A 14,124-nucleotide genomic window follows, 5' to 3' on the forward strand; every position below is an offset into this window, starting at 1 on the left:
CAAACAGAAATGATATCTATAATATATAAATTTATAAATGATCAAAATAATCATTAGTTAGACAATAAACAATTGGACAATAATGGAAATAGGAGTTTATCTCTCTATACCTGACAATGTTTTAAAATATTTTACATTATCGTCAATAAACCAAAAACCAAAGCAAAGAATCTGGAGGATATTTTTATATAAAAGCATTTAAATTTTGTTTAACCCTTGTGTCGTCCTCCCGGGTCAAATTGATCCCGTCTTATTCTTCTTTCTTCTTCCTTCCTTCCATCTGTACTTCCTCCATCCCCCTTTCTTCCCTCCTTCTTTCCTTCCCTCCTTTCTCCCTCCTTTCCTTCCTCCCTCCTTTCCTTTCTTCCCTCCTTTCCTTCCTTATTCCTTTCTCCCTTCCTCTCTCCCTCCTTCTCTCTTTCTTTCCTCTGTCCTTCTTTCCTACCTTTCTTCCTTCCTTTTTTCCTTCCTTCTTCCCTTTCCTTCCTCCCTCCTTTCCTTTCTTCCCTCCTTTCCTTCCTTATTCCTTCCTCCCTTCCTACTTTCCTCCCTCCCTCCTTCTCTCTTTCTTTCCTCTGTCCTTCTTTCCTACCTTTATTCCTTCCTTCTTTCCTTTCCTCCCTTCTTCCTTCCCTCCTTCCTTCCTCCCACCTTTCCTTCCTTCTTCCTTCCCTCCTTCCTTCCTTCCCTCCTTCTTCCTTCCTCCCTCCCTTCCTCCCTCCTTTCCTTCCTTCTTTCCTTTCCTGTCCTTTCCTCCCTTCCTCCCTCCTTTCCTTCCTTCTTCCTCCCTTCCTCCCTCCCTCTTTTCCTTTCCTTCCTTCCTTGACTCGAGGACAACAGGAGGGTTAATGCCATAATAGTGCAGACTCTATTCTAACAGCGCACATGTGTGTTATAAGTAATTAACTTTTTTTTCGGTATTGATCAGACGTCTGTTGAAATATTGTGTTTTGGTGATAAAACCAGTAAACTAAACTCACAGGTTCTCTCTTTGGTGCTGACTCCTGGTCCCTCCAGGTTCGGGGTCTGAACGAAGACAGTGGCGCTGTACAGAGCATCAGGAGAGAGTCCATCGAAGCAGTACTGAGGCTGTCCTGCAGGGATGGTGATCTCATGTTGTCCTTTACTGGCGGCTGAAGCAAAGAGAAAGAAACAAAGATGTGTTTATTATTATCAAACCGACTGTGAAAAACACATTTACGCTTCTTCTTTTTCTCTCTCTCTCTCTCTCTCTCTCTCTCAGTTACTGTGATGCAAAGAATCCAAAACACAACAAAAAAGCTCGTGTGTGTGATGATGAGCGAACCACAACGATAAAAAACAGGCAGTTTGTGGACGGGTGTTTATAAATGAAGATGATCTAGAAATCCCCAAGTGTGCGCTGGAATTCGTATGTGACAGTGTTTCCCACATTATTCCTGCTTCCAGCTCAGCAGCCTGGAAGATGAATGAGTTTACTGTTTAGCTGTGATGCTGCAAACGTCCCACACACTCCGACACAACACGGCTGGAAATCTGCATCTCATTCACAAGTTTTAAAATGCCTATAAATTATTGACTTTTAAAACTTTTACTATATTTTAACCTCACTCACATTATCAATTTATATTCATTTAGCCTTTTAAAATCCTTCATTTCACAGAAAGCCTTTGTGAAGCACATTGTGTTGTATCATTTTGTAAGATGTTCTTAATAAAAATTGTGTAATGTGCACAGCTCGGCCATTTCATTATATTTGAAATGGGCAGATTAAACCTTTTTATATGAAGATTTGTGATTCTTTGTCACTTTTTATGATTGATTTCTGTTTTCAGACCAACTTCAACCACTTTAGTTGAGTCACAAATGATCCTTTAGTTAAGATGCTCCACTCTTGCATCCATTGTTGATTGAACATAGCAGTTACTTGGATGCATAGCCGTCTAATGAGCTTCAGTATTGGTTTACCCTCCAAAGCTTCACCGCGGCACTTGAGAAACATATTTGCACTAACCAGCTACAACTCAGCACCCCCCACGACCTTTAAAACCCCAATGCATTCACTGCTTATCTGTATTTGAAACTCTCAGTAACAACAATTAGGGCTATCCATCCTGCTAACCATTGTTGATTGAACATAGCAGTTATCTGGATGATTCATTTCTGTTTTTAGACCAAGTTCAACCAATTTAGTTGAGTCAAATTCATTCATTTAACATACCATGCATAGCCGTCTAATGAGCTTTGGTATTGATTTACCCTCCAAAGCTTCACCTCAGCACTTGAGAAACATCTTTGCACTAACCAGCTAATCATGACGGAGCTACAACTCAGCCCTCTCCCCATTTAAAGCCCCAATGCATTCACTGGTTATCTGTATTTCAAACTCTCAGCAACAACACCCACTGGTGCAATCCACAATCTCATAGAGCCAGAGCTACATCCTGCTAACCATTATTTCTATGTCTCATGTTCTCCAGCTTCTATCAGGCTTTGCTATTGGTTAAAACCTACGTAGAAGCCATGAGATGTAATCCCAGCTGGGCCCCGAATGACACGAGTCCAAACTCAGCCCACAAACCAGAAGATATATATCCGTCCAACGGTCAACACGGCCTGCCTGAGGGACTCACAGCGGACTGCAACAAGCCAGTAATAAGCTGGACGCTCTCCAAAACCCCCCTCAGTGTGCTCCAGATGAGATCCCAACAGACGGAGCACCAAGCGCCGAGCACCGAGCGAGACGCTGACTCAGAGATTACTTCCCCAGGTGCTCACACTTCTGGCTTTTAAAACTTACACCCAGAGTCGACGGATCATTACGCTGACGGACACAGACTGTTTTTTTTAATATGACAGCGTTTTTGCTAAGTTCGCTTTTTAAAAGATAAATGGTTTATTTCACAGATTTAGCATCTGTAGAGCTACTTTTAGAGCTTCTCTCAACTTGGTTCAGTGTTTTTTCTGGCACATTCATGACTGAAGATGTAAGAATGACTCAATGGCTGGAGTCTGTTCGTTAACTCATTGTATGCAAATGATGTAAGTTCAGTTCATGGGGGGAAAAAATAAACTACAAGTCACTAAAACTGTTGAAAAAATGGTTTTATGTACTGTAGGTTGAGTTTGCTTAACCCTCCTGTTGTCTTCAAGTCAAGGAAGGAGGACGAAGGGAGGAAGAAGGAAGGAAAGGAGCAAGGAAGGGCGAAAGAAGGAAGGAAAGGAAGGAAGGATCGAAGGGAGGAAGATGGAAGGAAAGAAGTGAGGAAGGAAGGTAAGAGGGAGGGAGGAAGGAAAGAAGGAAGGAAGGAAGGAAGTACGAAAGCAAGAGAGAAGGAGGGAGGTAGGAAGGAAGGTAGGAAGGAAGGAAGGGAGGAAGAAAAGGAAAGAAGGACATAAGGAAGGAAGGAAGGACATAAGGAAGGAAGGAGGGAAGGAAAGAAGGACATAAGGGAGGAAGGAAAGGAAGGAAAGAAGGTAGGAAGGAAGGAACAGTCAAAACAAATGGGGTCAATTTGAAGGCTAAATAAAGAAACTGATGAAAAATGAAAATATACTTTCAGGACCTTTAATTTACATCCTCTCATTGGTCTAATTGTTTATTTTTGAATTAGTTTCATCTGATTTATTAAAAATCCCTTTTTTCAACTTGATTTTAAAAAGTGTGTGAAGTCATGATGACATTATGTGTGTCTCTTAAGAAAAAACTGAGTCAGTTTTGAGACACAATCACAGAAGAGAAGAGTATTTTTTAAGCCTTCATGCTCTCATTTTCTGTTTTGTTACCAACAGAAGAAAATAAAAGCCACAGATTTCTTTATATAGCGCTGCTTAAACTGAGAAAAGAAATCACTCTTCCTCCTCCTCGTCTTCGTCTGTGATGAACAAACCCAACGAATTAGCCTTCCATTGACATGTTTACTTCTCTACGAGGCTGGACAGTGATGTATTGCTAATAAGGTTTCCTATTTATACTGTGTGCTTTACTCAACGCAAACAAACAAAGAGCGTGTTTATTGCTAAGACAGCTGCCATGCACCACGATCGCTACTCTTCAGAGAGAGTCCTTCAGATATCGTCATCATGGTCTGTCAAACTGCAGGATCGAGGCAGCTCCGATGATGTAGTGGCGATGATGAGCTTTGTAACATCAACAACTAATGAAAGAATTCGATTAATATTAATTCTTGGAAGATGATGTGCGTTCTTCTCCAAAACAGTGGCCCTCATTTATCAAGCGAAGGAGAGACACATAGATCATCCAGACGAGTGATGTTGACATAATCTAATCCTTGAAATAGTTCAGCTGGAGGAAAAACTGGCATCGGAGCGTTTCTCCTTCCAACCAGTCTTTTTTTTTTTTTTTGCCGTGGCTTTTAAAATAAAAAATATGGAGGAAATATTGATGGGAGAAGACGATTTCCCACTGGAGGAGACATTTTTCCACTTACTCATCTCAACCACCGTCTCCGACCACTGTTTGCGTTTCCACACGAGAACAAACATTTGACTGATTTGTTGACTCGAGGGCAAAAAAAAAAACGTCTGCTGCTGCCTCTCTCGCTTGGATGGATTCTTTCTCTCTCAGGCGGAGGATTTCTGATCCTTGGTGGTAAGTGGTTAAAACCGCCATCTGTCTCATGCTAGCAGACCTGTGTTTGTTCTGGCAACATGTCACGACAACCCCGATGGCTAATGACTACCATATAGATATTCAAATATAGCTATAACTACCTTTAACACTGCTACTGGAGTCCTGTAAACTCAACAATCAGTCACTTTATTGACCACCAAAGAAAGATACGCACCACTCTACCGAAATTATGTTAGCATTAGCTTGCTAGCATTAGCTCATTAGCTTTGACAAGATTACAAATCATTTTAGCAGCTTTCCAAAGACTGTTGATGAATGAGAAACTATTTTTATTAACAGTTGGACAAGTTTCAAGGCTGCCTTCATGGTTCATGTAGAAACTGACACGATGCCTTTTGCTCCAAATACTTTGCAGTCAAGTTAAATTGTCAAAACTAGTCAAAATCTCATTAAAGTCTCATTTGTTTGACATACTGACTATCAAACTTAGCTATAACTACCTTTAACACTGCTGATGGAGTCCTGTAAACTCAACAATCAGTCACTTTATTGACCACAAAAAAAGATACACACCAATCTACCGAAATCACGTTAGCATTAGCTCGTTAGCGTTAGCTCGTTAACATCAGCTCGTTAGCTTTGACAAGACATTGATCGATTACAAATCATTTTAGCAGCTTTCCAGAGACTGTGGAACCCTGATGGCTAATGACTACCATATAGATATTCAAATATAGCTATAACTACCTTTAACACTGATGCTAGAGTCCTGTAAACTCTACAATCAGTCACTTTATTGACCACCAAAGAAAGATACACACCAATCTACCGAAATCACGTTAGCATTAGCTCGTTAGCATTAGCTCGTTAGCTTTCACAAGACAATGATTGATTACAAATCATTTTAGCAACTTTCCAAAGACTGGTGATGAATGAGAAACTATTTTTATTGACAGTTGGACAAGTTTCAAGGCTGCCTTCATGGTTCATGTAGAAACTGTCACGTATATTCAGATTTTAGATATATTGATACTGTGCATAATATCTACACTTCCTTTAACAATCAGACAAAACACTTCTACGTATGCATTTTTAACTCTCTACCTTCAGAGATCACAAAAACTAAAGGTAGAATGAACCTTTAAAAAAAGTCTTGCAAACATGACAAATAATTGAATCATCTGTTGTCATAAATAAATACTGTTAATCATATTTATCTAACTCCTCCCTTGGTGTATAGTGATTTGTTGACTCGAGCTCAAAAAAACGTCTGCTGCTGCCTCTCTCGCTTGGATGGATTCTTTCTCTCTCAGGCGAAGGATTTCTGATCCTCGGTGGTAAGTGGTTAAACCCGCCATCTGTCTCACGCTAGCAGACCTGTGTTTGTTCTGGCAACATGTCACGACAACCCCGATGGCTAATGACTACCATATAGATATTCAAATATTGACGCTCCCCTTCCTGGTTTTTCCTGCTCTTTAAACCGCTAACCCATGTCCATGTGACAACACGAACCAGATGGGGATTCAAAGACCCTGCAGTAATTGAAAAGGATGTAATCTTTGCAGCAGACACAGACACAATTAAAAGAGCTTGGTGGTCGGACGCTTTCAATCCCAGCCAAAACTTGCATCCTGCTTGGAGTAATGATCACAAGGAGGAGGCCTGAAGATAAACAACAGCCTCTGCGCGAGAAAGAAGAAGAAAGATAGAAGAAGAAAAAAATAATAAGGAGTCTAGACACGATCCCAACAGCCGTCACAGTCTGATAAACACTGAGGAAGGGGATCAGCAGAAGATATGTGGCATCTACGACCACAGCGATGGTGACTTCATCCACAGATATGCCTCCAAACATCTGCTGGAAGATCTGGATCCGACCACACTAACGCTTCTTCAAGTGACCACATGACTCTAATGAATCTGCATTAGTAACAGCAGCAATAGACACAACTGACTAATCCGAATTATGGAAGATGTTGAACAGCAGTTTGAACATGATTTTCTATTGAAGGCCATTATAATGTTTTTTTACAGTATGTGTTTGAGCCCACACACCACTGGAGCTTACACCATGAGTCAGCTAATATTTTTATTATTGATGAATCATTTGACTCATTTTTCAATAAAAAAGTGTAGATTCTCTCGTTAAAGCTTCTAAAATGTGCAGATATATCACTTTTATTCCTTTTTTATCGATGTAAACTGAATATTTTTGGGTTGTTGAGAGATAAAATGAGACATATGAAGACATGTTTCATAATTTTCAGGCATTATAATTTAAAATAAAATAAGAACTTACAATGAGTCAGCTAATAAATTAAATTAGTTGATCAAAAGGGCAACTATTCTGATTATTGATGAATCATTTGACTCATTTTTCAGTACAAAAGTGTAGATTATCTCGTTAAAGCTTCTAAAATGTGCAGATATGTTGCTTTTATTCCTTTTATATTGATGTAAACTGAATATTTTTGGGTTTCAGAGAGATAAAACGAGACATTTGAAAATAAAAAAGATCTATAAACTAATCAATAATGGAAGTAAATGTTAGTTTCAGCCCTATAAATCAATAATAATGCTGTTTTGTTTTAGAAATGCAGGTATATTTAGTCTATAGTGTTGCAGGCATCACTTGGTTTCCATTCATTTGAGTGCGGCGGAGCATGAACTACTCCCTTATTTTCATTATTGATTGAGTTGTTAATTATTTCCATGATAAATCAATGAATTGCTAAGTCTATAAAATGTCTATCACAGCTTTTAAAGGGACCAACAGTCCAAAACCAAAATATTCAAATCAAATCTAAAGATATCAAACAGGAACTTAACGTGAGGATCTAATTGATGATGAAAACCATTTAGCAGAGTCGCCATTTAAAAGTATATCTTCATCACCACACCACACCAGGATCATTTTGACTGAATTTCACACCGACTTGATGCTCAAAGCGATCGATTACACAACTCAACCCTTCAAGAGCCTGATAATTGATATCAAGGGGCCTCGTATGGAAATCAATGACTTCCTGGAACAGTCTGTAAAATACATTAAAGCATCTAAACTTGCTTATGATGCATTATAGAAAATGAAGAATGCTCCTATAAAGTACTTTCCCATCTTCCAGGTGAAAGAGACACTCAGTATGTGGTGGAGACGGAGGAGACTTACGGTCCAATGGGTTGAGTTTGATGCGGTAGGACGTGGCCGCTCTGTGGGGAGTCCACTTGATGCAGAACTTGTCGTGACCCACGTTGAAGGTCTCGATGTTGGTCACGTTCAGGTACACTGGAGAGAGTGGGAAAAGACAGTTATAACTATGCAAAAAGGGAAAAACATGCCAAAGATGATTAACCCTTTATTGGGCAAATAATTATATTTGGTAACTTCTGTAAATATCCCAAAATATCCTTCCTTCCTTCCTTCCTTCCTTCCTTTCCTTCCTCCCTGCCTTTTTTCTTCCCTTCCTCTTTTCCTTTCTCCCTCACTCGTTCCTTATTTCCTCCGTCCTTCCTTCCTTTCTTTCCTTCCTCCCTCCCTCCTTCTCTCCTCCCTTCCTTCTTTCCTTCCTCCATCTTTCCTTCCTTCCTTTCCTTACTTTCATTTGTTCTTCCTCCCTCCCTCCTTCTCTCCTCCCTTCCTTCTTTCCTTCCTCCATCCCCCTTTCTTCTTCCTTCCTTCCTTCTTTCTTCCCTTCCTCCCTCCCTCCCTCCCTCCTTCTCTTTCTTTCCTCCCCCCTACCTTCCTTCCTTCCTTCTTTGCTCCGTCCTTCCTTCCTTTCCTTCCTCCCTTCTTCCTTCCCTTCCTTCCTTCCTTCCATCCTTCCTTCCTCCCTCCCTTCCTTTCAATGAGTGTCCTATAAAGGGTTAATGTGTGCCCTAAAAATACAATTCCAGTTATATAAAGAGTCAGTTCACCCAAATTTTTGAGTTTTGAGATCTTTTGAGGTTTATTCCAGAAACACTGTCCTACTTAATTTGGATAATACATCAACTAATTTTAATGTTTTCTTCTTGAACTCTGGTGAAGAAATAGATCCCGTTGTAAACTGTTCACTGTGTGCTTGTGTGTGATCCAGAGTATCTGAAGCTGTTTTTATTTAGAAATCTCCTTGATGTTGACTTTTTCAAATATGCATTTTCAGCGCTTTTTAATGAGCTTTGTCATTTTTTATCAGACCACAAACCAGAGCCATGTCTACACTTATAAGAGACAGTTCAAGTGAGATTACACAAACACAAAACAAGTCAAGATGATCCTCTCACTGTTCACTTAATTGTGTTTTTTTCTTCTGAGCAAAAAGTGAGACGAAGCCAGAACTTAACTTTCCTGTCGTTCTCACGGGTCAAATTGACCTTCCTTCTTTCCTTCCTTCCTCTTTTCCTTTCTCCCTCCCTCCCTCCCTCCCTCCCTCCCCTCCGTCCTTCTTTCCTCTGTCCTTCCATCCTACCTTCCTTCCTTTCCTTCCTCCCTTCTTTCCTTTCCTCCTTTCCTACCTTCCTTAATTTCTCCTTTCCTTCCTTCTTCTGTCCTCCCTCCCTCCCTTCCTTCTTTCTTCTCTCTATCCCTCCCTTCCTTCTTTCCTACCTTCCTTCCTTTCTTCCATCCTTCATTCCTTCTTCCTCCCTTCCATCCTCCCTCCATCCCTTCCTTCCTTCCTCCCTCCTTTCCATCCTCCCTCAATCCCTCCCTCCCTTCCTTCCTCCATCCCTTCCATCCTCCCTCCCTTCTTTCCTCCCTCTCTTCCATCCTTCCTTCCTCCTTCCTGCCTTCCTTCCTTCCTCCTTTCCTCCCTCCCTTATTTCCTTGACTCGAGGACAACAGGAGGGTTAAGACTTGAGTGTTTGTGCCAAGTAAGCCTTTAGATTAGTTTAAATTAGGTCAAATCACAGCTTCAAATCCTAATTTTTGTGACTCAAGTCTTAAAGTCTATAACAGATTATACTCCAATCACCTCCATTGTTTTAATGTTGCTGAAACATCAATTTAGATCCGACATGAGAATTTGTGATTATTTAAAAAATGTGAATCCTGCATTTGTCTTCAGAGTCTTTTCCTACAGTTACGGTACTCACATGTGGTTCCTTGCCCGTCGAGCGGGGCGCTCATGCCGCCGGTGTACTGAGCGATCACTTTGAGATCGTAGGTGGTTCCAGGCAGCAGGTTGTGCAGAGTGTAAGAGGTCACGTCGCCCACAAAGAAGTCAATGGTCTGGTTTGAGCCTGTGAAAGAAATGAGACAAAGAGCAGGTTGTTTTCATTCTGTAAACCAAACTGGCAGAAGAGAAAAATCAGATGCAGACGGATCAGAAATATCTGGAAAGCTTTTTGGAGTTGGTGACACGCAGCAGCAGCAGCAGCAGATCTGTTCTTCTTCACAATATGAGTGAAATGACAAAAGGACAACTACAGTCTGACAGTTTACTCATAACAGTTTTAATCATTTATTTATTACTTTTATCACCCTTTTAAGGTTTTTCTATGTTTCCACAGTCATGTAAAAAATACTCTGTTACCTACAATTATGCACTTATGTTTCTTCTAATGTGGTTTATTTAACCCTCCTGTTGTCCTCGAGTCAAGGAAGGAAGGAAGAGAGGGAGGGAGGAAGGAAGGAAGAAGGAAGGAAAGGAGGGAGGAAGAAGGAAGGAGAGGAGGGAGGAAGGAAGGAAAGGAGGGAGGAAGAGAGAAAAGGGAAGGAAAGAAGGAAGGAAAGGAGGGAGGAAGGAAAGAGGGAAGGAAGAAGGGAGGAAAGGAAAGAAGGAAGGAAGAAAGGTAGGAAAGAAGGGCAGAGGAAAGAAAGAGAGAAGGAGGGAGGGAGGAAAGAAGGAAGGAAGGGAGGAAGGAAATTAGGGAAGGAAGGAAAAGAGGGAGGAAAGAAGGAAGGAAAGAAGGAGGGAAGAAAGGGGGATGGAGGAAGTACAGACGGAAGGAAGGAAGGAAAGAAGGGAGGAAAGAAGAATAAGACGGGATCAATTTGACCAGGGAGGACGACACAAGGGTTAAAAAAAGTATTAAAGCCAAACTGAATATGAGAAGATAAACTTTTTCTTTTTTTTGTTAAAGTATAATAAGCTCATCAACACAACCAACCAAGTGTAAATCACTTTGGATGAACTATGTTGTGTTTAGAGTACTATATAAATAAAGCTGAGAAAACATTAAATCCTGTATTTCATTTTTCATTAAGTCAGATTAATCAGTGAGAGCCAGAGTAACCAGAGTAACCAGAGTAACCAGAGTCGTTGTGACATCAGCTCACCTTCAGGCGTGTAGATGAGTCTGTATCCTTGGACGGGAGCGTTCACCGGGTCCCAGGCCACCCTGAAACGGGTGTACCACTCATCTGAGACACGAAGGTTTCTTGGACTCAGCAGGCCGACTGTGACAGAGAAGAGAGACAAGAGTCAGCAATTAAAATGTGTCTCAGCAACCAGTGGAAATGACTTTATCTTTTGAATGAAAGCTTCTTAAATCACAGCATAAGGCTGTTCTCTTTATAGTATGACTTCATTTAATAAAACAAGAGCTGCCTATCATTGATATTTTGGTGATATTGATGTTGACTTTTCCCAAATAAATTCAAGATCCTGTCTGTAGATTGGCTCAATGATGATGGATCCCAGTTTACCTTCATTTTCTAGGTTTGTGCAAGTTGTAATGCTGTGTTTTTGTAGTAATAACCAAAAGTGTGCAAGAGCAACCTGCTAACTAAGACGCTGCGTTTTTCATTAAGTTGATAGATATGCACCTTACTTAAAACAGGAAAAAAAGAAGTTAAAATATATAACATTTTCTTATCTAACTCTATCTGTCAGATTATTTCTCTTTTTCAAAATTATATAAATGTTTCTTCTCTTTCATCTGTTTAGATATGGGCACACTAACAGGAAGCTGGCTGACTGCTGTGTTCAGACTTTGATCAACACACACACACCACACACACACACACACACACACACACACATACATTTCTTTTTATTTGTATAACTAACGCTGCTGCTGCTCACCACTTCAGCTCCTGTGAGATCTCAGTGCTGACTAAAACGAGGTGTTGGCACCGTGTTAACTAATGTACATCATGTCCACTTATTTATTTTCACTGTACGGTCTGCTCTATCTTTAATGCTGCTGGCACGCCGAGCCGCGAGCTGTCGGCCTGTTAAACTTTAGCAGCGGGCGGCACAGTGAGAGCGACCTCGAAAAACACAGAGTTCACAGAGTTCAACCACTGCGACCACAGCGAGATACAGATGTGTGAAGTGTACTCAGTTAAGTTAGTGGGAGGTCTCACTTCTAACTGCTTTCATCCTTATCTAATAAAAACATTTCTCTTTTTCTTACTTTTTCTTTCTTGTGGGATTTTTTTTTTCAGCTGTTAGAAACGGCTCCACTTAAATCTGTCTTTTTAGGTATCAGATTCTCTTTCTCCACAAATGAGCTAAACACACAACGTCTTTGTTATAATATCACTTTCTAATGGCTCAGAAGCTCGGCCACAAGCAGTTATTGGCAGATTGGTGATTATCTGAAACATACTGGCATGAATGGTGGAGAAGTAGAGACGGCAGCAGGAGCAGTGGGAGCAGCTGTTTTGCTCGACTCAATGGATTTTTTAGAGGAGTATTCCTTTAAAGTCTTATAAAACACAGACAGCTGCATCTTTGGTAATCCCCAAAAAACTTAATTAAGTAGTGTACTGTTTTCTCCAGCAGGTAAAGCTCATTGAAATCACTCAGTTATTAAAGAAGGTAGTAAGAAACCAGTTTTTCAAGGTGTCTAATTTTCAAAAACCAAAGACACTAATCAATATTTCTCAATACCAAAGTGTGCACATAATCTTGTTAGTGCTTATAAACATCTAAATGTATTGTAACTACTTGTACACCAAAGGAGGATAGGATTAAAGGGTTTTTTTAGGAGTGGGTCCTTACTAGGGCTGGCCAATTAATCGAAACATAATCGAAACCGACATTTAGAAACTCTAATCGACTTAATCTTGCTCATGTCAATTAATCGTGGTGTTCACTGTTGCCATGACAACAAAGGTTGCATATCTTTAAGGAATTTGAAAACTTGTCTCCAGTGATGATTTTAACCCAAACCATGATCTTTACATAGTTCTAATCAAGTAAACTAGACATTAACCACAGCTTCCTTCTGCTTTTCTTTCTTCCTTCCTTCCTCTCTCTTTCCTCCTTCCTTCTCTCTTTCGTTCCTTCCTCTCTTTACTGTCCTCTTACTTCTGTCCTCCCTTCCTCCTTCTTTCCTTCCCTCCTTCCTTTCCTCTGTCCTTCTTTCCTTCCTTCCTCCCTTCCTCTTTTCCTTTCTCCCTCCCTCCTCCCTTCCTTCTTCCTTCCTCCCTTCCTTCCTTCCTTTCCTCTGTCCTTCTTTCCTGTTTTCCTTTCTCCCTCCCTCTTACCTTCCTCCTTTCCTTCCTCCCTCCCTCCTTTCCTTCCTTCTTCCCCCCTCCCTCTTTCTCCAAAAACCCCTTGTCATATTGGCTTCTATGAATAAAACTAGACTTGAGCATCGACTGAAAAACTTTGACTCACCTGTGCGTCCGTTTCCGTTCAGATTTCCTCCGGGCCCCTCGGCGTAGATGGCCTCTACGGTGATGTTGTAGGGAGTGTCGGGGAGCAGATTCTGCAGCATGGCGTTGTTTCTATTCCCAGGAACAACAGTCTGAGGATCGAAACACCACAAAGTTAAAAGCTTCTCAGCTACCAAAGAAACATTTTGAGACAATGATGAGTGTCGACATCCACAGATTATCCTGAAGTTGTTTCTGGAAAGAGCAAGGCTTGACTTGAGTGTGCTTTTTTTGTTGTGTGATTGTCTTGTAGATACATGTAACTAGCAGATGGGGAATGGTCATTTGGGCCGCTGACTGGGAACAGCTGGGCTCGTTACTCCCAAATCCCATAAAAATGGACACCTTGGTTCTTTTGGAGAAACTCTTTCCATGTGTTTTGTTTGGTTCATTTATCAGTTTTCACACTAACTTTCTCACACATCCACTCAATGACATTCATATTGCATGTATTTTGCAATTTAATGCATGTTTTTGTGCATAAATTAGTTCATTTAAATGCATATTTTGCATTTCTGCCCTTTTTCTGCTATGATCTATCAAATTGGGGGCTCCTGCAGGATTTGAACCCGGGACCTCTCCCACCTCTCACTAAGATGACATGCTGCTGTGACTTTTTCAGATGCATAAATAGAGATTATTGGGAATTATCTTTTGGTTTTGATTCAATATGTCTGCCTTTAATACTTTTCTAGTGAGCAAATATTCACCCTGACCTCATATGTTCTTAGAGTTCCTCTCACCAAGTCATTTTTGAACCATGGTCACTTCCTGTTTCTATTAGAGCAGTTCCTTCTCCTTGAAACCTGTGTTTTCTCTGTCCTATAATATAAAACTAATTATAACCTTCTGGCTGGTTCGACACCTGTGTTTGTTTTTAACTCTCTCTCTTTGCAGCCTTGTTGGTTTTATTGCCTTAGTTTTCAATATTTTATCTCAATCTGGTGTCTCTCCTCTC

General features: G+C 40.6%; 1 protein-coding gene across 1 annotated transcript in view; it reads right to left on the reverse strand.

The window, feature by feature from the left end:
* Positions 1-14,124, reverse strand: part of col12a1b (collagen, type XII, alpha 1b) — a 214,510-nt gene that overhangs the window by 59,157 nt on the left and 141,229 nt on the right. The window contains exons 38-42 of the mRNA XM_053337464.1: positions 13,129-13,258; positions 10,836-10,955; positions 9,650-9,796; positions 7,742-7,862; positions 981-1,126 (exon numbers count right to left, since the gene is read on the reverse strand). Coding sequence (XP_053193439.1) covers positions 981-1,126; positions 7,742-7,862; positions 9,650-9,796; positions 10,836-10,955; positions 13,129-13,258 — 664 coding nt within the window. The remainder of the gene's footprint in view (positions 1-980; positions 1,127-7,741; positions 7,863-9,649; positions 9,797-10,835; positions 10,956-13,128; positions 13,259-14,124) is intronic.

This window comes from Scomber japonicus, chromosome 17, assembly GCF_027409825.1.
Source record: "Scomber japonicus isolate fScoJap1 chromosome 17, fScoJap1.pri, whole genome shotgun sequence".
NCBI lineage: Eukaryota > Metazoa > Chordata > Actinopteri > Scombriformes > Scombridae > Scomber > Scomber japonicus.